The sequence below is a fragment of the Haemorhous mexicanus genome, chromosome Z (assembly GCF_027477595.1).
Source record: "Haemorhous mexicanus isolate bHaeMex1 chromosome Z, bHaeMex1.pri, whole genome shotgun sequence".
Taxonomy (NCBI): Eukaryota; Metazoa; Chordata; class Aves; order Passeriformes; family Fringillidae; genus Haemorhous; species Haemorhous mexicanus.
In genome coordinates this window covers 66,890,478-66,918,165 of record NC_082381.1, presented here as the reverse complement: position 1 = coordinate 66,918,165, position 27,688 = coordinate 66,890,478, and the positions used below count along the sequence as shown (strand labels likewise).

Genomic DNA, 27,688 nt, shown 5'->3' with positions numbered 1-27,688 from the left:
CAGATTCTTGTTTTTCAATGGAAAAGAGATGTATCATAGCCTAAAATCAGAATTTGTGAATTTTATGCATACTGTATGTCAGAGTACGTACTATTAATTACCGTGTCTATAATATTATGATATTAAAGAATTGCAGCCTTTGATTGTATGGGAGATCTGAGGAATTTAACTGTCATAGGCCATTGTTAGGTTGGGTAAAATTATTATATATTTTGAAAATTTCTTTGACTTCCTAAAGTTTACTATATTCAAGTAAGAAGCTAGCTTTATAAAAAAAACTATCTAATTTTGATAAATTGTACTTTCTTTCATTTGGGGGATTTTACCTCCATTTAGGTTTTAGCTGGCCTGTATAACCCTGGAGATGGTCATATTGATCCTTATTCTCTAACTATGGCCTTGGCTGCGGGAGCCAGAAAATATGGTGCTCAATTAAATTATCCTGTGCAAGTGACTAATCTGAACTCCCGATCAGACGGGACGTGGGAAGTTGAAACTCCACTTGGAATAATCCAAGCAAAGAGAATTGTGAATACTGCAGGTAGGATTTATTATAAGCATTTGAGTGCTTTTCAGATTTACATACTAGCTATCACAAAGCACCTGCACTGAATTGTGTGGGTTAGATGTATAAGGAATATATATGGTTTTGAACATTCACTTGGTTTGTGGTTTATACATATTTCTTTATGGTGAAAATGTAGCTCTTATACATTTAGTATAGAGCTCTAGTATGTAGCTCTACTATGGTGAAAGTTTAGCTCTTATATTAATTGCCCTTGAATAGACGTTAAGAATATTTGCCACAATTTGTCTCCTGCAGTTAGTAATCAGACTGCCCTGTTAGATTTTAGTAGCAAAATACGTCTTTACTAGTCTACAATAAATTGTGGAGGAGAGAGTCCAGGTCTAGAGTCACAGACTCATAGAATATCCTGAGTTGGAAAAGACCCACAAGGATCATGGACTCCATCTCCTGGCCCTGCAAAGCAACATCCCAAAGAGTCACACCATTTTCCTGAGAGCATTGATCAATCACTTCTTGAACTCTGTCAGGCTGGTGCTGTGGCTGCTTCCCTGGGGAGCCTGTACCAGTGCCCAATAGGTGAACTGCCCATGTCTCTAAAACCTGATGAAACATACCTAGGAGGGCAGATGGAAACTATATATGAAATGGAAATATTTTCACTGTTTCTTTGAAGAGACTGAGAATTTGACCTTGTCTGTTTCTATGATCTTTCTCCAAGATTTAACTCCATCCACATATCCTTGAAATGGAAGATTTTTTTGTTGTCCTTTTAGTCACATTTTAAACACAAGCCTGGTTTAACAGCGCATTTTTTGTATGTCATAAAAATTGCCTAACTCAAGGGAGCTTGTATTTACACATACTAATGTTATTCTTCATTGTGTAAAAGAGGCCAAACTGATGTTTCTGCTTCAAAGAACTTTTGGGCGGGTGTAATTTGGATTTGTGTTTATTTTCCTAAGCAAGTTAATAAGTCTAAAAACCTGTATTCAATCTAAATTTATTCACTTATTATTACACTGCTTTATACAAGTATAGAAAAATATATTATTGGTGAAAGGTCTTATGTGAAGCATGCTTTCTGCTTCCTAGTAGAAGATTTTGTGCTTTCTGTTGTTTCAAAACATGTTGAATATTTACCATATAGATTAAAGTTTTGCTGACTCTGTCTCAAACTGGATTATATCTGCATTTTTAGGGCACTAGTCCTGCATACCTCCCATTGCAGTGAACCATCAGTCTTCAGTTGGAGGCTGTGATACACCAAGTTGACTTTCTTACTCAGATGGGACAAGTGAACTGAGAGAAGAATACACCCTTATAATTCCTTTCTCTATATTTGCAGTAGAACAGAAAAAAAAAATTAAAGCACCTTTTTCTAGTGTGAGACAGATAAAATGAAGAAGTTAAGTGAGACAGAGACTATTCTTGTTGGTGGGTAAAATACCATAGGTGACAATTGGAATTATGAAGGAATTGAACTGGAAGGGGAGTAGGCTGGGAGAGGAAAATGCCTTGGAAAGATTTCTGGAAGTGTTTAGGAGCGCTGGCAGCAAGTGGAACAGTTAGATGATACAGGACTTACTGAATAAGGAAGCACAAACCAGGAGTGATTGGCAGCAGTAGGGATGGCACCAGAGAGGTAGTGGGAAGGTATCTGATTTGTTTCATTAAGGAAACTGAAGCTAGGAGCTTTCCAGATGAAATGATTAGTAAGGATACTCAAGGAATGGTTGTAAGTGAAACTGAGTGGAAAACTGACCTGTTTAAGCATGAACGACTGGTGTAATATGTAATAGAAAGGGAAGGGTAGATGGGAGTGGATTGGAAGGAAGAGAAGGCTGCTGGGACAGAACTTGACAAACGAGGGAGACTGACGAGCACATGGTGACAAAATAGCTGAAGAAGGATGTAAGGAATGGAGTAAAAGTAAAGTTTGAGATAGCAGAAAAAAAAGAGAGAGAAATTTAGAGAGAGTGGGATCAAACAGCTGGACTCTCAGGGGATGTGCTTTAGAGGACTTTCTTTCAAATTCTGGGATATAGACAACCCTGTCTTGTGTTAAATCATTCCAAGCTTTTGGTAAAGACCTATGACAAAACCCATGGAAAAGGGCACTTTCTTACATATGCCTTCCACACATAGGTGATCACCTGCTATTGCTATATGCCTCCCTAAAATAACAAGACTCTGAAGCTCTAAGCTGGCTTATGAGTGCCACATAACGAATTTTGGAGGGAAAGAGGACTAGAAGAGTTTAGTATGCTTTTTAGAAGCATACTAAAGAAGCATAAAAAATTTTATGTAAATCACAAAGTCAAGCACTTGGAAAATGAGAGGTGTCAATATTTGATTGCCTTTGGACTGACAGTTCATATCTTTCAGGCATGAACTATGGAACAGCATTCAGTTACAAAATCACAAGCTCTCTTACAAATAAGATCCTTATGTCATTTGTTACACAGTGCGGATATATTGGTCTGGAACAGATCTAAGATTATGAAATGGAAAGGCAGCTCTCTTGGCAATCAGACTTATTTAGGCCACAAACTTCCAGACACTCATTATTCCCACCTATTCGCTCTGCATCATATGGATGAAGTATCACAGATGTAGTAATTTTCTTACATTTTTTAGTGAGTTGTCGTTCTTTGGCTAATATATCAAGTTGATATTAGGCAGGGCTTTCTGGTAAATGCTTTCCAGAGCTTATTTGCTAATATTAGAATGCACTCTTGTGAGCTTTTCATAAATCTTTTTTATTATTTAAAAAGTTTTTAAATTTAAAAAAAGTTTTTAGAAGTTTTTAATTTTAAATTAAATCAACAATTAAAAGTTTTTAATTTTAAATTAAATCAACAATATATTTACTTAATTCTCCTGTGTAGTTAAGTGTTCAGCCAAAATGAATATTTGAAACACATATTGCTTAACATTCTGGCTAATGATGTAAAATCAATACTGTATAACACATATCTCTTATAAATGTTTTCTCAGATAACATTAATTCTTTCTCTCAGCCTTGCCTCATTCCACTACAGATCATGACTCGTATAATTTTAGGCTCATGTTGCAAAGAAAAATACATCAGAAGGCTCTTTACATTCCCTCTCTCCCTCCCCGCCTCACCCTGCAACTGACATCTGCTGCAGAACTGGAACAAACTAGTTCCAACCAACCTTTAGCTATTCCTTATGTGAGATTTCCATTTTAGAGGAAAGCAGATGCCTAATAAATAATCCCTGACATGAAGCAACCATACTGAGCCTGCTGAAGTTATTTTCAGCCTATTTTTGGAATGTTTGATTGAAGTTCTCCAAAAATAGTGAATTTTGTATCTATATACGGTGTGGGTGTGTGTATATAAGCATGTATTTTCTGACATGTACACACTATATATATATAAGCATTTATATATAGTGGTAGAAGATTTCCTTTTTCAAAACCAAGAAGTGATCAGATGACATACTTCAGCAGATATGTTAAGTAATACTACCACTAAATATTTCAGCATCAGATGTTTGCAGAGCCTACAATTTAATCTTCACAAATGTCCTAGAGATATAATGTATGCCTTCATTTATCTCTACTATGTGTGATATGACTTGACATCTGCTTCCAATTAGAATTTTGTTTCAGAGAATATATTCTTCTTTTTGCCATCTTTTTTTTTGTTCAAAAACCTTATATAAAGAAACCGTAGTATTTTTCTTTTAGTAAACGTCACCTTTTGTTATTTTAAGCAATTAAAAAAGTACTTATCATAAGTGTGACTTTTTTTGAAGTACAGTACCGTAAATTTTATTTTAAACAAACCTAAACCATTTGTCTCTTACTTAAAACCACTTTAAAATTAGCTCTGTGTGTAATGTGACTCTCAAAATCTACTTGCTAAAAATTTTCTTAATATTAAGAAAGAAACAGAGCTGTTTCAAAGACCTAATTTTCTGCTGCTTTAACTTTTTCTGTCTTCTGTGGATCATTAGCTTACCTTACCTTAAAATAGTTTTATTTGTAGGTGACATGGAAATGCTCAAATCAAAAGAAGCTCCCTAATGATTGTTAGCTGCCACTTAAGTCTGCATTTGCATATGTCCTGTGTAACAAAGGAAACCCTTGCATATGTGCCAGAAATGCAGATTTATTAAATTTTTTTCATTGTCTTCTGTATAGGAGAACATAAGTAATGTTTCATTAGCCTTAAAGGATGTTTTGGATCACTCACTCTAAATGATTATGGCACAATCATCCCTCAACCAATTTAACTGACATAACAAGTGTTCTGGCAACGAGTCTCCTCCAAATGCTGAGATGCCATTTAGAAGCAAAAGCCTTACATACGACAACAGCAACAGGTGCAAGTTTCTAGCATTTACTGGGCAAGGGCTTTTAGCTGAACAGACTCTTGAAGGTGATGCTGGATTTCCTCTGCTGCTTCGCCTTGGCTGGCTGTCAGTAATTGTTAAGTGAATCACCACAGAAAATGTTTTCCTTGGAAACTTCACATTTTTTAAATACAGTGGGTGTTAGGCCCTGTGGCTGGTTTGTAATATTAAATGGGAGACTGACAGCCATCCCGGCATGGAGGAATGGCACAAGGCCAGCCCGGCCCAATTCAGCTTTCCTAACTGTCCTGGCTTCGAGCCATGCCGGAGGTGAGAGGATGTATTCCCAGTTAATGTCAGCAAGCGGCATGAGCCGGCTGCTCCCCACAGGAGGAGCCAAGCAAGGCTGGCCGAGCCAGCAAGGGTTCTGTCCAGCAGGGCACAGGGGACTGAGCAGGGGAGGCCCAGGACCTGCAGCTGGGCTCAGCTCCAGATGGACTTGTGGAGATGGGGCACAGACAGATCCATAGTGATGAAGCCAGGCTGGGGCTAAGCCAGGAATGTGATCACGGGTCAGGAACAGGCCTGGTGACGGTAACCGAGGTCAAATGATGCCCACCAATTGATAAACAGGACTGCAGAGTTGAGACTGAGCTGAGGTCAAGCTGAGAAGTAGTCCACGGATCAGGGTCTGGATCAATGTGTTCCATGGCCAGGCACAGGCATGGTTGTGACAGAGCTGTAAACAGGCACACAATCAAACCAGCTCAGACAGGTTCTGAAGGACCTGAGCTGACCTGGAATGGGACTCCTGTGCCCATGGGTATGGGTGGATGTCCCAGGTGAAGCTATTCAAGCTCATTTATGCCTTTTGGTGTCCTTGGGGCACTGAGAAATTTTGACCAGGTCTTGGAGAGTATGGAATTGAAGAGAGAGGTAGGAGAATTTGGTTAAGACAAGTAAACAGCAAAAAGGAAGAAAATTTGCACATAAAGCTGGGCTGCATGAAGTGTATGTCCTCGGAGAAGGGACAGCTGCGTTAGGTAGAAAATCTTGCTGGAGATATTTTGTGTTAAGCCATTTGTAGTCAGCTCGTTACACAGGAACCAGACTGACTTGCCTTCTTTCACTTGGTGCCATATGGCACACAGCCTTTTATTTGGAAGGCCCTGCTACCTCTTCATTGTTTTTCATTTTGTCTTCCTCCAACCCTCACTCCCAAACTCCCCTGAAACTCTTATTTAATTGGATTTTCCCCTTTCATTCCCACTGTTGAGACCTCTGGTCCTTGATATAAAAGTCAGGAGAGTGAGGCTGAGGGATTTTCAAAACAGCAGAGAACAGCTGCTGTTCCAGTCAGTTGTACCTGTCTGGTTCCCAAATCTGTTCTGTTCCTGCCTCGCAGTAGATGTGAGAGCCATGATGCAGAGCCCAAACCAGTGTTTGGCAGCTAAGTGGTTTCTACTCCTTCATTCTGACACAGATACCTCACTAAGTGAGTGTGCCTTACCAACTTAACCTTAACACAGGAGAATTAGGTCTTCTCTGATTCTCTCTCATGATATGCATGGAGGATCTTGAGCCAGCTTCAGAGGCAGGGAAATGGTTGCTTGCATTTTCTGGCCAGAGTCTGTATCAGAACTTCTAATTTGATGGCTGTGGGAAAGCACACTTGACTGTTCACCAATACAATCATCATTGTGCATTGATTGCTGTGTGAGAAACATAATTAATGTGAGTCACATGATGCATGTGAAAGAGGAGAGAAACTCCAGTTCCTGAAGGTCAGTTGCCTGAAAAGTACTGCCTTAGTCTGTTGGGATGTTAGGATTTAACTAGTGTATTGGTAAAGCATATTAGCTTGTTTGGTTGATAGTAAGGGTCTTGGTTGACACTTCTAATGTGAGTTAATTTATTCTGGATTTTAAGTGTCTCTAACTTTGCTAGGAGTACACTGCAGACCTACTTTCCTGAAATAAGCCATGGGGTTTCTGGAGCTGTTAATTAAATTCATTTCTGAACTTTTAGAAGTCTAATTTATAATTTACTAGTTATATTTTGATATGTGCATACTATAATAATATATATTAGTATAATTAGGAAAAAAGGACATGGAATTATGGAAGGAAAAAATAGGCTAAATAATACAAAAAATAAAGTGAAAATGAGAAGTTTGGGGAAAAAACCTGTCACACATAAAAGCACAATGTGTACTGCAGATATTTTACTGTCATTTTTCATTCACTGAAATGAATGTTTGAATATTTCTTTTTTGGTTTTGGTTTTTTTCTTCTCTAGGCTTCTGGGCCCGTGATGTAGGCAAGATGATTGGCCTGCAACACCCTCTAATACCTGTACATCATCAGTATGTTGTAACATCAACTATCCCTGAAGTGAAAGCCCTTAAAACAGAATTGCCTGTGATTCGTGACTTAGAAGGATCATATTATCTAAGGCAAGAAAGGGATGGTCTTTTGTTTGGTCCATACGAAAGTGAGGAGAAAATGAAGCTCCAGGAGTCATGGGTAACAAATGGAGTCCCGCCAGGTGATTAAGAACATTAAATCTTTAAACATAATAAGCACTAGCACACATTTTAATGTGCATAAATCCCAGGCTGTCATACTGCCTTATGTGACAGAAAATACAAAATATTTGCAATGCATGATTGTAATGCAAAAACTTTTTTCAAAGAATAGTTGTAACTCTAACGATAAAAGATAACAGAAATACAAATGTAACATAAGAAAAGCCTACTACAATGTAGTCTTACCCTACTTCCTGAGGAGGTTCTTAGATGTTTAAATTAGAGGCAGTCACCAAATCTGCACTATCTAGCCCTTTTTGCCTGAATAGAAATGTTTCTAAGTTACAATTCTCTCCTGCATGCTGACAGGGGCCCTGGATATTTATTGATACCCCAGAGATAATGTGATTGTCAAATAGGAACAGCAAAGGAATGTCTTAGACAAAATGCTGTTATATCTAGGTTCCAGCTTTCCATTCACTTCCAGACAGAAAGTTATACAAAGTTATTAGTATTGCTGTTTTAAAAAACACAGCATTTCCTAAGGAAGGGAAGGTAACATGGTTCAGTTTGGATAGCCCTGTCACAGCTTCCAGAACTTACTGTCTCCAGTAGCATCAAGTGCCTCTACATAATGGTGTTCAGCCATGCTTAGAGTCCAGACTGAGGGCTGAAACATGCCCAGAAATTTGTATGATTTCATGGAAATCATAAGCAGATACAGGAAGTATCTTTTTTCTCTTCCTCAAATTATTGGCATATTGAGAAAAATAAGTGGGTCTTATTAATGTAGAAGAAGTTTTCTGTGTGTCTTCACTTCCTTTCTACTTCATTGTTGAATTTGCATGACCTTAGGGTTAAACAAATATGTATAAAGGATAGTATAATTGCAGTGACAAATAAACTTGGTCCTGCAGGTAACTAGGTTTTTATGCATGCCATTTTTCCTATGTAGGATGGCAAAGGCTTGAACATATGCACTGATTATTCTCATAAAACTTTTATCTACAGATAGATAGCTCTATTGATATAGAGAGCTCTATTGTAGAGATAGCTATATTTATATATAGATACTCTCACTGTATTGAAAATGTATGTGTTCTCTTTGTAAATAAGTATATTTAATAAGAGTCAATTACTTGTGCAGGATTTGGAAAAGAACTTTTTGAGTCTGATTTAGACAGAATAATGGAGCATATTGAGGCTGCCATGGAAATGGTCCCCGTTTTGAGAAAAGCAGACATCGTAAACACAATTGCAGGTCCTATCACCTATTCCCCAGACATTCTTCCAATGGTGGGACCACATCAGGGTGTCAGAAATTACTGGGTAGCTATTGGTTTCGGGTGAGTAAGTTCTTTGTGACAATTTTTGTCTGTCATATTGTGAAAATAGTAGTCAGCTCAAGCTTTGTGCATTTTTATGGGCTTGGAAGTTGTTTTGCTCATATTTTGTGTTAAGATGTAATTGTAAGTAATCTTAATAACCATAACCTGTATAATGTAAGATCATCCTTCTCTCTTTTTTCATTACACTCAGTAATTTTTGGTTTCCTCCTTTTAATCTGGAGGCCAATACCTGTGACACTTTATGAAGCAATAAAAAATTGTAGTACTTTGTACTGTCTGTGCAGCAACTTAAAGTCACAAAAATACTGGGTTTAAAAGTATACTTTCCAGTTAATTATATTTCTTGCTTTGAATTACACTGTATTTTACAGTTGTTTGTTATATGTAAAACTGGTTTCACTGAAGTTGGACAAAAATGAATGTGCAGTATACAGTTCTGTGGGAAGAACTGAAGGCGTATTAAATAAAGACATTCCAGTGCAGCGTGTGACTGACTGCTCCAGGGATACAAATCCAGTGTTTCTGACTGTTGAAAGTGGAGCTGAAAAATTACATTGCTGGGTATTGGAGGAAAACAAATAAAGAGGGCAGTGCAACAATAGAAATATATGGTTTACTGTTGTCATTCTCCCATCCGTTATGGTGTTTTTCTTGAATGTGATTTACATCCTATTTATTATGGCTGCACTGGAGCAAGTGTTAAAACACCAACATCTCTTTAGTTGGCTTAGTTTGACCATTGATTCAAGATGGATAGAATGAACTTAATACAATTCCAAGCAGACTTTACTGAACACATTCTGTTTACATTGCTTTTCCAATTGCCTAATTTACTGTTCAAAATCCAGCTCAGCTTTTTCCAGGTTTCTTTCATTCCAAACCAAACAAACCCTCCGATCGTAAGATAAGGCAGTATCACTAACGTGCTTTCTGAGGCTCTCAAAATAAAAGAGCTTGGTAATTTTGCAATGATTCATTGTGAAAGGTATTCACCTTTGCTGCTTGGATTTAAAAAAAAATAATGTTATCTTTCAGTAACATTTGCAGAACTTATAGTTACAAAAGCGGTTTGCCTAGACCTTGTTCACCAAAATGAACTGTTTAAGTTCATTACTCTGTGGCCAGACTTTGGAGCATGTTTTCCTTTGTTGGTGTCAATCGGAGCAGAATCAAATTCCATATGTAAAAAATTGAAGATTAGTGTTACATGTTTAATTTTCTTTAAACAGTTTATTTCAGGAGTTTGAGTAATCTCGTATTGTTTAGACACAGGTTGCAGTTATGTGGCTGTCATTGGATTACTTTGTCTGCTTTTCAGGGACTTTTGACTCTCTGTTCTACGCTTCTGGGTCACTGCAGTGGTTCTACCAGTGTTGTAATTTTTTGTGTGCATTAGCAAATCCTTATCTTGCAGTCAACTAGCAGGGACATTGTGACAGAGGACTTAGTGCTTTTAGATTAGAGGAATTTTATTATCTAAAATTAGCAGCTTGCTAGGCATTTTAACATGCAAAGAAGTTAAGTATGGTTAGCAGAGCTTGTAGCACTATTTATTATTAAGGTTGCTCAATGCTTCCCATTTTTAGTTACTTAAAGTTTTGAAAATATTAACGAGAGTAGTTTAAGGATTTTATTCGGAAAAATTTAATTCAAAGCAGTGAAACCATTCCATAACTTGGGACAAAAACACTAGAAAAGGTACCACAGTATGCAGAGACTCAGATTTCTTAGGAATAGGAATGGAATGACTTGAAAGTGGGTGAGACACAACACCTCATAAGTAAGACACCAGAATGTGACAGGTACAAGGGGAGTTAATCTGTAAGGGATTGGAAGGAGAGATGAAAAACTGGAGAAAAATGGTTCATGTTCATGAAGGAAATTTTGTCTGAATCATAAGAAGGCTGAGATTCCTACACTGTGTCACTCTTCATAGCTACTTGTAATATCCTATCCCTGAAATACATATTTAATTCTTGTGCAGCAGAATTGTGGTCATTGCATTTACACAATCAGCTCCCTGTTATCTGAGATAAAGAGGGATTTGGGCATCCTATGTAATATAAAATCTGTGATAATGTAGACCCAACTAAGAGCACTAAAATCAACAGGGTGCACAGTCAGGGCTGCAAAACTGCAAAATGAGGAGCCCTCTCGGTCCATTTGCAGGGCTGTACCTGTACCTGTACCTCGTCTGCACTGTCTTGCTCCTGGGCTTACCCTGACATCAGCTCAGCAGTCTTCGGCTGAAGCTGAAAGTCTTCATTGCCAGTGTGGACTCAAACAACAGCCTGAGAGACACAGTTCTTACACATCGTGTTGGGTCTGTCACCGCTCACAATCTCTTCGCTGCTCTCCTTTGCTTTTGGCTGCAAAAGCAAAGGAGAGCAGCGAATGGCACAGGCAGACTTAAACTGCCCAAGATTTCATCTGGAGCTGTACTTGAAGGCATCATAAGCTTTCATGGTAGCAACGCTTGTACCCATGAATGACTAAGAGGTGCTTAATTGAATTAGCACCAGCACCAGCTAACTCTTATGTGGTGGAAGTTTACAAGCACTCATCCTTCCTGCATCTACTGCAGTGATAGAAGTTTCTGCTGAGTCTGAAGATTTGTGCTGAACTGCACTGTACTGATAGTAGTTGGCAAAATTATTTAATGTACTCTGTTTTTTGATGTTTCTATTTTAGTTAGATAAATAAGTAAATAACGGATAAGATACTATATCAAATTCATATCATTGCTATTATGCATTCATTCTTCTTGTGCATATGCATTAGGATGAAATGATTACTTCTTTTTTTTCTTCTTGGTGAAGTCCTTGCCTTTTTTAACTGAAGACATAGAATTCAGATTGCAAAGTTGATGACTAGCAATTTAAGTTGATTTTAGCTTCATTATTCTGCAGGAGTGTCTATGGTTTGCTGCACATTAATCTAAACTTGATTTGGGACAGACTTACTGTTTAGTCAAGGATTTTTCTGTTGTGCTCATTGGAGCACTTCACAAACAACAAAGATTTTCACATATTCCAGACAGAAGGCAATTATTTTGAAGACATGGTGGTATAAAAAAATTTTAAATTATTTGACGTTAATGATTATTTGCCATTAAATTGCAACTGCTGTACATTACCAATGATATTCTGCTGCTGATAGTGGAGCTGTAGAAATATCCATTAAAATAGAATTTAATTTCTGAAAAGACAACAAAACAGAACAAATTCTTAAAAAAGAGGGAAAAATTCAAAATACTTTGGGGTTCGTGTTAGTAGTCTATGTTAGTACTGATTTTAAAAGGCAAAATGTGAAATACTTGGCGCTGCAGGACTATTTTTCCTTGTTTTAAGGTATGGCATTATACATGCCGGTGGCATGGGAAAGTTCCTCAGTGACTGGATCCTTGAGGGGGAACCTCCATTTGACCTGATAGAAGTAGATCCAAACCGCTATGGAAAGTGGACCACCACAGAATACACAGCAGCCAAAGCAAGAGAATCTTATGGCTTTAATAACATTGGTAAGAAGATATTTTTTAAAATACATTTATGTCCTGAAGATGGATTCCAGCAAAGCCTCCATCTAGATTTCTTGGCTTATAGATGTATTTTCTATCTTGGATCATGATCTTAGTATGCTATAGTTTTTGATGACTTTTGGTTTGTTGGTTTTCTTCCTCCCTCTAGTTGGTTACCCTAAAGAAGAAAGATTTGCTGGGAGACCAACACAGAGAACCAGTGGGCTTTATGATTTGTTAAAGTCAAAATGTTCAATGGGATTCCATGCAGGATGGGAGCAACCTCATTGGTTCTACAAACCTGGAGATGAGACTGGATACAAGTAAATGAAATATTAATTTTTTTTCTTCCCCTAAAATTTGTCATGATAGCAAGAGACAATCAATTTAAATTTAATGAGAAGCATGCATTTATCATTCATTTCAGCAACAGGTATCTATTAGATTGCTTTTGCCATTCTTGCTTTTTCCATAGTTTAGAATACATTTTATTCTGATAATGAAAGTATTTCAAAAAGCACATCAAGGTATCTTGTATCTGTTCTAGGTTTGAGATACCAGAAAGCAACCTAGCTCAAGCAAGAGCTTGGAAAACAACTTGTTCATTATCAATGTGTGTTTTTCTCAATCTCTTAGTATTTGATCAGCAGCACAGTATAATATTTTCATGAAAAATCTCATTCCTCTCTGTGTAAGTGTCTGGAGAGGGGAAGCCCAATCTTCTTTGCTTTTTCCCTCCCCTTCTCTATTCCTGCTTACATAGTTACCTGCCTGCATCAGGTAGTCTCCAGCAAATAAATATTTTATGTGGGATATTGGACTCTATCTAAATGAGACTCATAAAGGAGTAAAGAGAAACACTTTGCTGTTCAGAAGTAAACACCTTTGACACCTCAAACTTAAATAAATGATTCATCAACAAAGTATGCTGTAAATTTACTCATGACAGACTACTACTTATTCTAACATTTGAACAGTTCACAGTTTATTATACAGAGTGGTTGATATAATATCAACCCATATCTTTCTGTGTTGTTAAAGGATTTTAATTATTAAACTGTGTTAGACTAAGGAAAATATTGGGTAAGCTACCTACAACTAGGAAAGCTACCTACAACTATCTTTTTTGGATGATTATTAAACTGAAAAAACTGAAGACTACATTTTGCTGCAAAGAGCACAAAATTTCTAAATTGTGTTTTATTGTTTAACTGCTCTGTTTCAGACCCAGTTTTCGGCGCACAAATTGGTTTGACCCTGTGGGTCGTGAGTACAAACAGGTTATGGAAAAAGTTGGTGTGATTGACCTGTCACCATTTGGCAAGTTTAAAGTAAAAGGCACAGATTCTGTTAAACTGCTTGATCATCTATTTGCAAATGTTGTTCCGAAGGTAAATGGGACAGTGATAACTGTTGTAATGTACAACTTAGTCAAGCTCTGTTTCAGATATGGAAAATGAACTATAATATTATAATAATATTTCTTGGATACCAAATACACAGATCCTTTGGAGAAGTTTCTGTGTCAGATGTATTGCTCTCAGATAAAAGCACACAAATGAAGTTTATACTAGATTAGCCCCACGCAGAAGTACCTTTTGGCAGAGATCATTGAGTCAGAATGGATGAGGTTGGAAGGGACCTCTGGATATCATCGTGTCCATCCTCCTGTTGGACAAGAATCACCTGAAGCTCGTTGCCTAGGAGTATGTTCAGATGGCTTTTGAGTTAACTGGGCAACTAGCTCCTATGCTTAGCTACTTTATAGTAAAAAAATATTTCCTTATGTCCTCAGACAGCCTCCTGTGTTTCAAATCTTTTTCTAAAAAATGCAAGTGAATCCTACCTGGAATTTTTTTACAGTAGAACAGCTTGGCAGCTGCCTGCCTAAATTTGTGCTTTAAGGTGGTAGCTTGAGCAGCAGACCAGAACAGTGGAAGGGGCTCTTGCCTGACCACAGCTGAATGAGTTCCCAAGGGAGAAGCTTTGTCTTTTTTTTCCAAATGAAACCCATTGTGTTCTTCTATTTATACTGACTCTGCTTCACACCTGGCTGCCTGGTGTAGGCAGGGTTGCAAATACTCAGGAGATTCCACTTCACCTCACATGTATCATTTCTTCTCAAATATGGCTGTTCATAGATCCTCAGAGTATGATCCTGTGCTCAAAAATGGCATACTGTGACAAACTACCCCAGATTTCTTATTCTTGGTCTTCAGGTTTTGATCTTGAGTCCTTTTTATTTCCTACTTTGTCAAACACTCTCATGTAGTGTCTAACTTTAGAGATACACCTCCAGCAAGCAGATTGCTGCTTTCTGAATTGACCCTGCAATTGCAGGATGACTTGGGTTGGTCATTTCAGCACAGAATTTCACTAAGTATTTGCAGTAGGTGTCAGTTTTTGTTACTTCAGACACCAAAGGGAGAAAACACAGGGAAACAGCACGTGTGCTGAGACTATAGTTTTGAAGATAGATAAGCTCTTCTGAGAGGGTAAAGTCAACTCAGTGGGAAGGCACAAGGTTTAAATACTAGGAGAAAAAAGAACTTGAATTTCCATCTAGTCATATTTTTTACTGTATTAACTTTGTGATAACAATTTGAATTGAATCTTTGTCTTCGGTCTAGTTTGGGGCAGAGGCAGAGTAACTGAGTTATCACTGGGCATGGGTAATACTTGCTGAATATGTGAATATGTGGTAAAGGGAAATGAAGATTAAACAGGAAATTGTGAGAACAAACCAAGTGCTTTTTACAGAGTTTAATCAGCAATGCTAAGGGAAAGTAGGTGGCAAAGCAGAAGGTACAGTTTATGAGTCCACTTCAAAATCCAGCATTCACAGCTGTTGTTATTTAAGCTGCCTGATTTTTAGCCCCATTCATGCTTGTCTCCATCATAAAATAATTCAGTGGAGTTACCAGAGATATATTTGTATTGCAATCAGGTCCTGAAAATTCAACTGTATGCCTGTAATATGCCAAAAACTATAACTTAACTATAACTATGGCAGAATTAATTGATGTAATAAAGCCTGAAAAATAATCTTAATATCTGAAATATATTTTTCTTTGCTTGGTTTATTGTGTGGAGTCTGGCTGCTGACTGGGTTATTGACAAGTTTCAGTGAAAGCAGAATGATTAAAGCAGAGAGATTAAATTCTGCCTCTGGAACCAGGCCAGACAACAGCTATGGCACATTCACATTTCTGTTTCTAAGGATGATATATGTATAAACATGCATGTGTTTTATGGTCACTGCTAAGTAACTGTTACTTGAAATTCTGTCTCTAGAGATTGAGTTTCTATACAAAATCTGATTCAAAAGTGCAGACATATAGATTCATAGTCAGCAACTACAAAAAATAGAAAAGCATTCATAAATCACGGCCACAAAAGCATAAGCCAGCTCAGTATTTCTGTCTTTATAGTAAGGGGAAAAGCATATGTTAGTCTCTTGGGATCTAAAACCTTATTCACAGGACTGGAAAAGAATATTCATGTTAATTACATGGAGAATTTTTTATTTAGATGAAAAAAAATGTAGCTTAAGAATGCATTGTGTAATGCATAATTAGAAAATATTTATAAAAGTCTTGATTTAACTTATTTTAAAAATTTCCATTTTTGCTACAAAGGAAAAAGTGAAGTTTCTACTCTAAATCTTGAAATTGGCCAGCTGTATATCTCTACATTCCTGTTAAGGCATAGCAGAGCAAACATTAAAAAATTGTTATTTCAAATGAAGACAAATAACCATATGTATAATGATGTTTAAGAATTCAAAGGTTTTATTTTGCATTCTTAATAATCACAAGTTTTACTCTGTAGGTGGGTTCCACAAATATAAGCCATATGTTAACACCAAGAGGAAAAGTTTATGCTGAGCTAACTGTCTCTCAACTGTATCCTGGAGAATTCATGCTTGTAACTGGGTCAGGGTCAGAACTCCATGATCTGAGGTTAGTGCATTTTTTTATGCAGTAAGTACATAGTGCTATACAGTCACATTAGTACAAAAATTTTTTTACTAAGTTCCAAATTCTCAATTATTACTCAACAAATTTTTAACAAAATTCACGAGAATTCTACTTATTGATTGATTTTAGTTTCTTAGAAACTTGGTTGACTTGAATTCTGAAGTATAAGCAGTTGGGTATTGGATTATTGCTGATGTAAAAAGATGGAGAACTTGCTAACAGTTATGTAATATACTTTATTGGAGGTAGTTCTTGTTTTGTTGTTGAACCTGTTTGTCTGTGGCATTGCATGATGTAACGCAGCATGGCTGTTCCTTTCTAGTGTGTTCTCTTACGCAAAAAAGAAAATTGGCTCTTAACAGGGATGACCCCAGAGGCACTGACCTGGCCCAGGCAGATAGGCAGTGCACTCTTCTTGATGCTGTGGCAGTGTCTTCTGCTTTGGGCTCTTTTCACAAAGTGAAAAGAAAGAGGAGAGGGAGAGGGAGAGGGAGAGGAGAGGAGAGCAGTTGCAGGATGACTTTACTAAATTACTTCTCATAGAAAAGCATTGGAATTCACATTTCTAGTGCTCTTCTTACTGGAGGTTGCTGGCAAGTCAGTTAACCAAAATGAATCAACACATTAAAGATTGAAATTCACGACCCTGACAGGCAAAGAATAATGTACTGTTCCATTAAGAGCCCCTAAGGAATGGGTAGGAGCACTGGCTCATTCAAAAACCAAATGGCAGAGCCAGATCTAATGTATTTAAATCTACAGATTTTCTGCAGTCCTGTTTGGTACTTACCCAGGCCTCAGATCTTACCATACTGCTTAAAAATATAGTACTCTATAAGATTTTTAAATGTACCCATTTCATTTATTGTCTGAGCTTCCTGAAAGATAATTTGCAGCTGTTGTTTTTTATTAAATCCTAACTGAATTTCCTGCCAATACTTTGAAGGCTCTATGCAGGAAGCAACAAACCTGCTTGTACATTTCTGTTGCCACAGAAATTTATTTAGAGAATTCTTATGTTCATAGTGTTTATTCCTTACTCTTCCTGTATGTTAACATTTTATTAACACATTCTGGATCCAACCCCAAATCTGTTGTCATTGTAGGAGATCACTTCTTTCTCTTATCTTAAAATACTGTTCTACTCATGTAAAGGCTGTTCTTTCCTGGCTGTATCTCAGATCGCTGTGTTCCTATATCAGTGTCTCACCAGAAAACTGGATTTGTCTATCTAATGTAGCACATAGTTTGGTTGGTTTTGAGACTGGGGACTGGGAGGTGCTGGGGAAATGAAGACTATCAAAAAATAACACCTAGTAAAATCTTATAAAATTCAAGGTTTTTCATAGGGAGTGTAACATCAGTGTTATGTTTTACATGCAGATGGATAGAAGACAAAATAACAAGAGGCGGATACAAGGCAGAAATAGCAAACATGACAGATGAGATGGGAGTACTTAGTGTAGCAGGTCCATATGCACGACAGGTCCTCCAGAAGTTGACAAATGAAGACCTAAGTGATGCTTCATTTAAATTTCTCCAGTGTAAACATCTGAAGCTTTCCAATATTGCTGTTACTGCCATCAGGATATCTTACACAGGTACGCAGTGGAAAAAACACACACTTAAGGAAAGAGGCAATGAATAAAATAATACATGTCACTAAAATGATGTTGAAAACTAAGTCTTCTCATGTATTCATGAGAAGTAGGTTTGCTGCATCTTACACGTAAGTGGGAGGCATCATGGTACATTGATTTTCAAATGTGATATGGTCAGGGTCTGTGCTGAGTTTTCCAAGACCTTTTTCTCTAGAAATACCCTATAGTGTAAATATTTATTTTGCAGAACAAAAGGCCAGTTCTGATAACCTCTTTGGTATTTGCTGCAAAACCAACGTCAAGAATTGGTTTTGGATTACCGTATATTAGTGTTTGTAATGTGCCTTGAAAATGTAATGCTGTAGTGCTTCGTATTTGGTTTTCTGAGTTACTTTTTTTTTTCATTTTTCATCAATTTTGAGTATAATAGACTGAATTGAGAGCATTCTGAAGCAGCTGAAGTCCTAGCAATTCATATTTTCTTTCTGTTGTTCTAAATATGCTAAATACACTCATTCTTATTTACACTCAGTTACATTTGCTGTTCACTTGCCAAGTCATCATCTGCTCATAATATCCTTAATTTATCCTTGTGACTTTGTTACATGACCTTTCCTTATCAGTTATTTTGATTGTTTTTTTACCCACAGTTTTCAGTTAACAGTTCAAATTTGAATAATAGTACCACTGCTTAAGATGTAGGGCACAAATCCTGGTAGTTCTTGCTGGGAGTTAGACTTGCTAGAACTGACCCTAGAGTGTGAATTAACACCAACTGCATTAATCCTTACTTTTGACCAAGTTCAGGAGTGTATTTATTAGGATCATTTAACTGAGCTGATTAAAATATTAATCTTTGTGTAACAGGTGAATTGGGCTGGGAGCTCTACCACAGAAAAGAAGATTCTGTACCTCTTTACAGTGCAATCATGGAAGCTGGCCAAAAAGAGGGGATTGATGACTTTGGAACATATGCTCTAAATGCTTTGAGGCTGGAAAAGGGTTTCCGAGCCTGGGGAGCAGAGGTCAGTAAATATTACTTCTTTATTATTCTTTCTGGAAGTTTGGGTTTGTTTGGTGTTTGGTTTTTTTTCTGTTTTTGGTTTGTTTTTTTGGTTTTGGTTTTTGGTTTTTTGGGGGGGTTTTTGGGTTTTTGTTGTTGGTTTGGTTTTTTGGGGGGTTTTTTGGGTTGTTTTTTTTTGGGGTGAGAGGTGTTGTGTTGGTGGGTTTTTTTAATTTTATTTTTTATTTTGTCATGACTATGCAGTTATTAGTCATTGTTAGCCCAGCTGTTATTTGTACAATTTTCTCCATTTAGCATAAAAAGAAATTTTTCCTCAAGCAGGAAAAGCTGCTTTCTTACTGGTAATTTTCTAAATTAAACTAACTGGTACACTCCATTGCACTGCTGGCAAAGAAACATTTATTTTGATTCACAGATGCTTTTCCTCTTGTGTATGACAAAATTATGAGGGTTTGTCTGAGCTCTAGTGTTTTAAAATCTAAGGTTTGGCTGACGAGTACCCAAAATGTTTTATTTACCTAACTATGTCATGAGAAGCAAATTTTTTTTTGCTTCATAATGTATTTAGAACTTATTTGTCTCCCATTACCTTGTTCCTGCAGAATTTGCTCAATCATAAGAAAGAACTACTCAAAGGGCCTAGAGAATTTGGGGTAAATCAGTATAATTTCATTTCCCCTTACGTTTTTCCTTTGGAAATGAAAGAACTCAAGAGGTTGAAATTGTGGGAATTTAGGGGTCCTTTTGGTTTGCCCTGTGCTAGTTATTTTCATTCTTTCTTCAAGTGCTTCCTAAGAAATTATTTCTGCTATACCTAGTGGGAAGGTGGTGACTGAAATCGGTTCTGTGTTGTATTTCCTTCTATGGCTAAGCCACTCTGCTGTGCTGCAAATGGTGTGCATACCTCAGTTACTCAGATTTCTGAGGTTCCATTCTGTTTTGATGGAAAACCCTGTTTCTTACTGAAAAGTGTTTACTTTGCACCTGGAAACTTAGATGAGTGGTTTACACATCAATATATCATATTGGGTGTGTTAATTGATACCTTACCTGAATCCCATGTTGGAAGCTTGCAGTATATTCAGGCAGAAGCTGTGCATGCACAGTGTGGAAGAGTTTGGCACAGGAGTGAATGGAAGGATGTATAGAATCCAAAAGCTATGATGGTCCGTAACGTATGGATGGTGAATTTATATCTTTTAACAGATGAACTGTGACACTAATCCCTTGGAAGCTGGACTGGAGTATTTTGTAAAGCTAAACAAGGTATGTCTTACTATTTTCAAAATGTTCTATTATGTCCAAGATTATTCCTGAAGTGCTTGAACATGAAAAATGCCATTAGATGGAAAATAAAATAGATTTAGTAAATCAATGACTATCATTATAATTACTTTACAAGTAGCAACTTGTTAAAAAAAATCTTCCCCATGTTCCTTGCTACCAAAATTATACATTAGATCAGAAATTTGCAAATGCTAAATGTTGTCTGCATGAAAAATTACTCCTTGTGATTTATTTTCAGAGAGAAATTTTTGTCATGTACTTTTGTAACTATATGGTGTGTGTATATACACACACACACATATGTGTATATACATACACACACAGAAGTTGAACAAACCTGTTCATATTGTGATAATATTCTATCTTTTCATTTTTGTTGAAGCAGGTATCTCTAGAATTTTTTTCCCTGGCTACCACTCTGCTACAACAATTACTGAAAAAAAGTGTATTTTTTAGAACTGCTAGGGACAACTGACAAAAATAAGTTAAATATAAGTAAAATTAGTACACTGGTTAAAAGAATAATTAGTTGCTCATGGAATTTCTGAAGAGGTCCTCTGCTCATAACTTGTTTTCACCTGATTTGAAGGTTAAAGAATGAAGCTAGTTGAATTTAACTGTGCAGTAAAAAAGAAAATATGTTGTCCAATCTCCTCTGATTAGCAACCTCACTTTTTTTGTATTAATATTTTAGCAATTCAAATTCTGTTTTAGTCTAATAGATACAAAGAAAAAGCTTGTAATTCTCTTTCTTGGTCCAAATGAATCACAAACCAAATGTCTAAACTCTGTCAAATAGAGGACCTTTACACAAAATCTGGTGAAATCATGTCCTGTGCAGATCTAAAGCTGTCTGCTGCTATCAGTTACTCCATCAACTCATGCAGTAGTTGCCTGCACAATGGATCTGAAGTTTCTAACATGAAAAATCTGGTCCTAGAGATTGCAAGTAAAGTGTCCTAAATGACTGGCTATTTCTGACTTAATCTTTTTTTGCTTCAATTATTAATTTGTAAATTAAAGCATATAAATTTACAGTATATAAATATAAATACAGTATATAATATAAAGTATATATATTTTTCTTCTTTCAAGAAGAAAATATGTTTGCAAAACATTTAATCTTGACAATGATGCAATGTGTTATAGCAACAAGCTGTTATTATTTATGCTCCTTTTATACCTGAAATTGTAATAAACAGATAATAAATGGTCCTTGATATTTTTGCCCTGTTATATGGAGGCACTGTAGAACTGAAAGGAAGAATCCCAAACTTTAGGTTACATCTCTAAATAAAAAACAAATCTTAAACTCTGCACGGGAAAGAATTACAGAAGCATGTTAAACATAAAAGGATGCTTTTATATTTATGAGACAATTTCACTGAACGTAACAGAACAAGCCCAGGAAGGCGTTTTTCCGCTCACTTTTGAACCTTCTATAGAAGGAAAAGTTCTTCAACCTATGCAGGATTGAGGCAGGGTGCTCCCAAGGATGTAAATGGCAGTTCCTACATGTAGTGGAGTTACAGCTCTCTACGCTGGGTAATATAATTTTGCCTTAATCTGAGGAATTGACACATGCAAGGGAAATACAGAATTGTATGGATTAGGATTAAGTTGCATTTACAAAAAAATCAAGGCCTTTCCATCTTGAAGAGAGATTAGTAGAATTGCAGGGAAGGCAATAAAAAATGTTACTATTACTTGTTTTTCTTTCCACTTCCTTTTGACACATCTGTTTGTTTTCTTTTCTTTTTTTTTTTTTTTTCCTTTCCTTTAGTTTAAGTAGGAAAGCAGCCATAAGCAGGGAAAACTGTTGGAAGCAGCTTTCCAAGATGCCTATGCAGATCATAGGAAGGCATTAAAACACTTGATCATTTAGTTGCTCTGCACACTCTGCATGGTGGAAATGCAGGGTTGGAGTAGTTCCCCAGAGTAGGTCCTCACATTGTAGACAAATGGGCATGAATGAATGTCCTACAGAAATGCAGTGTGTCAGCCTGAAACATCTGCCAGTTTTGCTGAACTAATGTGAAAGAGGAAATAATCAATGTTTTTTTATTGACTTAAATGAGGGCAGTTGTGACTATATGTTGACACTTCAGAGGTACCTGAGCTAATTCACCTATTGGAAGCACTCTGAACAGTGTAGCATGAAATGCAGTCTGAGATTATTTACTCTGCCTCTTGGCAGTTTGAGTCGCAGTTCCATGCCTCTGGTTTTGTTGCAGCTTTGGCATAGTAGAGCCCTCAACATTCTTTACAGGCAGCTGTGAGTCAACACAAGCCAAACACTATTTTGTTACCTGTTTCTATTGTTGCACAAACATTCCTCTCAAAAAAGGGTAAATGAGATAAAAATTACAAGCTACAGATACTTAAATACTTCTTTTTGACATTTTGGACTGTCCAGCTCCTCACAAAGATTATTTCTTCAAGCATGCGCCCCCAGCTGGGGAAAGTGCTGATTTCTGTGTAAATTAGAACCAAAAGGCACTGTTCAGTTAATTACTAGAGTTCTTACTGGGCAACAAGCAGCTGAAGCACTCACAAAACTGTTGTGAAAAGACTTCAGCATAAGTGAATCTTGAATGGTATGTCATGGAAAATGAAGACAGTTTCTAAACAGATTAAAATGAATGAAGAGCCAGATGCCAGTGAAGGTAATATGATCAAAAAGAATTTTAATTTGTACAAAAGGACATTCATATATCTGGGGAATATATATGAAGAGATGTAAAGTCCTCATAAATTCCTGATGCTTTCTGTGTTTAGAAAGTTTAATATGCATCATCTTCATGTGCAGACAGACTAGTAATTTTTTTTGTCATTAATAATAGGAAAAACTCTCTTTAATACCTCACAGGGTATTAAATTATAACATGGCAATAAGTAAACCCATTTCCACAGGGTTTATGTGGCACTTTCCTTTTGTCAGTAACTCTGAGGCTTTGTTCTAGGTGGTTTCCTCTAGAGTCTGCTTGATAATCCCTGTTTCACTAATGTTAGTGTTAGTTGCTTCCTTGCACAAATGAGCAGGATGGGCTGCAATTTAACTAAAGTGGAGGGACACTAACAGGATCAATTTATAATATAAAGTATAAAATGCTTTCACAATTTTGAAACACAATTCTGTCCAGGTTAGGAATGGCTTGGGTTGTTTTTAATACCTGTTGTCTTTCTTTTGGCTGTTCAATTATATTTAGTAAGTTAGATAGTTGTTAGATAGCCTCATCTCATTAATAAGCACTCTGCTACAAAATATTCAGTAGAGTCATAATGTTAGTCACTGTGCCAGGAAATACACAGAATATCTTTCAGAAAGAAAATCTGCAACTCTTTTTGGTCCACATCCAAGAATACTGTTCCATACATTTGCACTTGCTCAGATTTTTGAGTACTCGAAGATATGGCCTTTGAAGGCTTAAAATAGCCTTATTTTTCTCCTGACTGTAATAGACCAGAAATCCCTATGAAACTTGATGTTAGAGTGAAAAACCTTCATACCAGCTCACGGAAATTAATTCTTTCAGAAGGATTTTTCTGAGTTCCAAGTCCGCAGTTGGCTGTTGGTGGGTTTGTGCTTGTGTTGCTGTATCCAAGACTGCCATCTCCTGGTCGCGCTCGCTGCAGAACAGCACTATGGCTTGGGAAGGGAGTTCAATAGATGAAGGAAATCCTTTGGAACTCTGCTCTGCTCTTATAAGTCAGGATCCGAGTGCATAACTCATATTTTGTCTGTTTCCAATAGGAGAAACTACAATTTTTGGAGGCAGCGTTTCTTGGCCTCGGCCCTCTTTATTTACTGGGGCAGGTTTTTTGTTCTTAATTCCAATCTTCTTTCCAGATCTTTCAATATCCAGAATAGCTTATTTTTTCTTATCAATTCTACCAGGGTTCCCCCTCCCCCCCCCTTTTTTTCCCCTTTGTATTACCAACGTACAACCTTCTCCTTTGATTCTTGCTTTTTTCCTTGTCTGCTTATCACTAATTGCATTTCATTTCCTCCATCCCTGCTCAGTGGCTGCCTGAATGTCATTGTAAAAGCACATCTCTCATGCTACAAATGCTACCTCTTTTTCTCACTTAGACATTTGGTGGTTTTTACTATTACATTTGCTAGACACATGAGTATTTAATTGCTTTGGAATGCATTATGAAAAGAAGTTTTGTCACACCCTTCAGCTTCCTATAGGTAAGTGAATGACAAGATCCAGTCCTGGAGTATTGACCTATCCTCCAACATAACAATATGTAAGATGTTATCTCTCAGGAAGCAAGGATGAGCTGTTCTAAGGATGTGCCTCCACCCTTTTATTCCTTTGATAGCAGGCTTAGATTTACAGTTTTATTCCCTCCTCTTTCTAGTAATTTGTTTCTGACCTGGCCACTTACCAAAACTGCCCCTCAGTTGTTTCTGTCCAACTTGTGTTCCCATGGTCTTGGTGTGGAACAGCCTGAGCTCCAAGAATTCCTGCAGCACCCCCTGATTGCCATTGTCTGCCCTTGCTTCACTTTTCCAGCTTGCATCCCTTTTGTTCTGAAAGGAATGACTACAATAGTGGTCACTGACTTCACTCCATAACCTGGAATAAGATTGCGTTCCATGCCAGCTTTACTCCACACAAGAAAGGGAAGAGGAGGAAGAAAAAAGAGGCTTTACTGAAGAGGGGCTAAGGAGCCTGGGGACAAGAAAAAAGATGGAGTGATGGATAGGAAATTTGAGATGGGGCATGGTACTTCTTCCCCTCCCCCTCCTTTCAATCTCCATTTATTATGCATATAACCTGTTGAGTGTACTTTTCCACCTAAATCCTGTCCCCATTCAAATTGAAGTTCAGGAGTGAGTAGAAGTGTATTCTATCATTACATAATTTGGTGTCCAGAGGGTCACAAAACAGAGGACTTATTTCATAAATTTATACAGGTTAGGAAACATGTTAGAAACAATCTGCAAAGATTTTGTAATCTGTATAAAATGCACATCTAGGTGTCTCCCTGTGTGTTTGTTTGGCCATGTAAAGGAATAAGCACCCACTTAGATAGGGATTTTTATCCAAAATAATTCAGTAATTCATCAGTTGTTTCTATCATATCAACTTTGTAGAGCTGACTGCATACAAGAAGAACTTAGGTGGAGTGAGTGAAAAATGCTTTGGTGCAGGTGCCATGCATACAGGGTGGCCACCTCCCTTAAAAATTTTTTATGTGGTGTAAGTTGTAGCTTTGATTTGCTACAGAAAAAGAAACTTGTCAAATATTTGCTCTCTGAGAAAAAAAATTGTCTTCCTTTATCAGGCTGGTGAGGCAGATATCATTTGGAGTGTTAACCCTGAAATAATTAAAGAGCATCTAGCTATGAAAAATTTCATAATTTCTAGACTGTATAGAGGCTGCCTCCAGAGTGTTGTAACATTATGGTTATAGTAGATGGCAGCAGCTGTTGGTGCTGCCTTACTCTGTTTGGTCACTTTGTGTTCATAATTTGGCTCTATGCCCACAGTCCTAAATGGTATTCTGAATAAATTACAGCCTAAATGGAATTCTGAATAAATTACAGCAGTTCCTTGTTGAGAGAGTTGTATATCTTTGCTGTAAGTAACTGTTGAACAGATACGGTATATTTCTTTTTAGACACTTCAACTTAATTCTGATAAACTGCACAGGCTCAGAAACATGGAAAAAAAAAGTTTTTGAAAGGCTTATAGATCATTTCTATTCCTTTGCTTCCCTTAAACTAGAAGAGGTTCTTACAGAGGATTAGAATTAGGATTGCTGTGCCATTGAAAGCCAGGTACATTTGAAACACAGTAAATTAAACTCCTCAAGGTATCTCACTGAGCATAAAAAAATCACCTTGGTTATTGTCTTGTAAACTCTTTCTAAAAGACAGTGGGTTTATCTTGTGCTATCAAACACATGGCAACTAACACAAAGTAAAAGCCTGATAAGGAGGATAAGTCAGGAACATATATACAGTATGTCAATAGATGAACTAATCAGTGGTATCCCTTATGTGCTATTTTAAAAATTTGTCTGATTTGTCTTTGTGATATGATTTTTCATTTCAATTTTATCTAAACTTATCTAACACACAAGTAAAAAGGAACAGCCCATCTTTTTATCTGGTGAACTGCACTCAAATTAAATGAAGCTAAATAGTAGATATGGTTTTTATCTTTGGTGTCTAAGAAGTGTTTTTATTTTATGTTAAAACCATTATGTCTGCCAAAGCTTAATGCTTTGGGAATTTGTGCCAAAGATTACTTTGAAAGTCTTCTCTATTTTAAGCTCAGCTTTTCAGGACTGTCTTCCCTTCAATTATTACAAAGATTTTGCATTGTTCCTACTTGTCACATAATTTTTTAAAAAAATCTTAACAGCAAAGAGCAGCTTTAAATTTGATATTTGTTCAATGCTGGAATTGTTCAGTGTTTTCATTTGTTTACTTTTCTTCTGTTTTGTTGGTTTTGGGGGATTTTATATTCATTTATTGGATTATACTGGTTTAAATATGATTTTTTTTGCATTATATTTTTTATGACAAGATAAAGCAAATAGAAGCAGTATGAAAACTATTTTTCTTCTAGAAAGAGGAAGCATTTTTTGCCAAAAATAGCCAGACTGAGGTTGAATGCATCAGCTTCCAAATTCTGTTTTGATTGGAATGAACAATCCTATGCACATACACTTAAAAAGCAAAAATGAATAATGGTGGGAATACATTAGTGTGAAATTGCCATGAGTACCCAAGAACTGTAAAAGAAGTAGACTGAACTAGTTGAACTCCTATAGTTGGAATTTAAGGAGGTGCTTTAAGTATTTAAAGGTGCATATAGACTGGCAGTTGTACATTACATATACACATGTATTTTCACATATACATTTTTATGCATGTTCATGTAGTATTCAAGTATGTATGCATGCATGCATGTGTTTATGTATTTATACATGTAGATACACACATTTTTGTAGTGTGTGTATGTATATATATGAGAGGCATGTATTTTGTAGAGTTTGAATTCTAGGTTACATCCTGGTTATTTTTCCAAGGTATCATTCTAAAAAGACTGGAATATTCTTAACCTTCAATGAACAGAAAATAGCAAAGAACAAGACCTTTACATTAAATTCTCCATGTGCATCTTCAGTTAGCATAATAGCTATGTAGTGGTTTATTCCAGGTGGCCAAAATCTTGGCCCAGTTAAAATGAATTGGGAAAGGATTTAATTTTGTATCTGCAAGAAACAGGCATAAAATGATCCATGCTTAGGTAGATTCTAAAGCCTGCTAGCTGCTTGTTCTAGTGGTTTCCATACCTAGGGCATATAACATTGCATTTGAATACTTGCCTTTAGTTCCACAGTTACATTCCATGTGACTAAATACCTGATATTACAATAGCATGAATAGGAAGGAATTGATTCAGTGCTAAGTATCCCTGTAGAATGTTTACTTCTTGGTATTTCTCTTTGTTATGCAAAGCATTTTAGTCTGTGAGCCATGCTATGGTATACAGTCTTATTTGGATTTCTAGCTGTAGGT

At 36.7% G+C, this 27,688-nt stretch overlaps 1 protein-coding gene across 1 annotated transcript in view; it reads left to right on the top strand.

Moving 5' to 3' along the window:
- DMGDH (dimethylglycine dehydrogenase) overlaps nucleotides 1-27,688 on the top strand; it is a 39,910-nt gene that overhangs the window by 8,849 nt on the left and 3,373 nt on the right. The window contains exons 5-14 of the mRNA XM_059874050.1: nucleotides 337-541; nucleotides 7,153-7,401; nucleotides 8,529-8,727; nucleotides 12,081-12,250; nucleotides 12,417-12,570; nucleotides 13,473-13,638; nucleotides 16,079-16,209; nucleotides 17,611-17,828; nucleotides 18,696-18,853; nucleotides 20,059-20,118. Coding sequence (XP_059730033.1) covers nucleotides 337-541; nucleotides 7,153-7,401; nucleotides 8,529-8,727; nucleotides 12,081-12,250; nucleotides 12,417-12,570; nucleotides 13,473-13,638; nucleotides 16,079-16,209; nucleotides 17,611-17,828; nucleotides 18,696-18,853; nucleotides 20,059-20,118 — 1,710 coding nt within the window. The remainder of the gene's footprint in view (nucleotides 1-336; nucleotides 542-7,152; nucleotides 7,402-8,528; nucleotides 8,728-12,080; nucleotides 12,251-12,416; nucleotides 12,571-13,472; nucleotides 13,639-16,078; nucleotides 16,210-17,610; nucleotides 17,829-18,695; nucleotides 18,854-20,058; nucleotides 20,119-27,688) is intronic.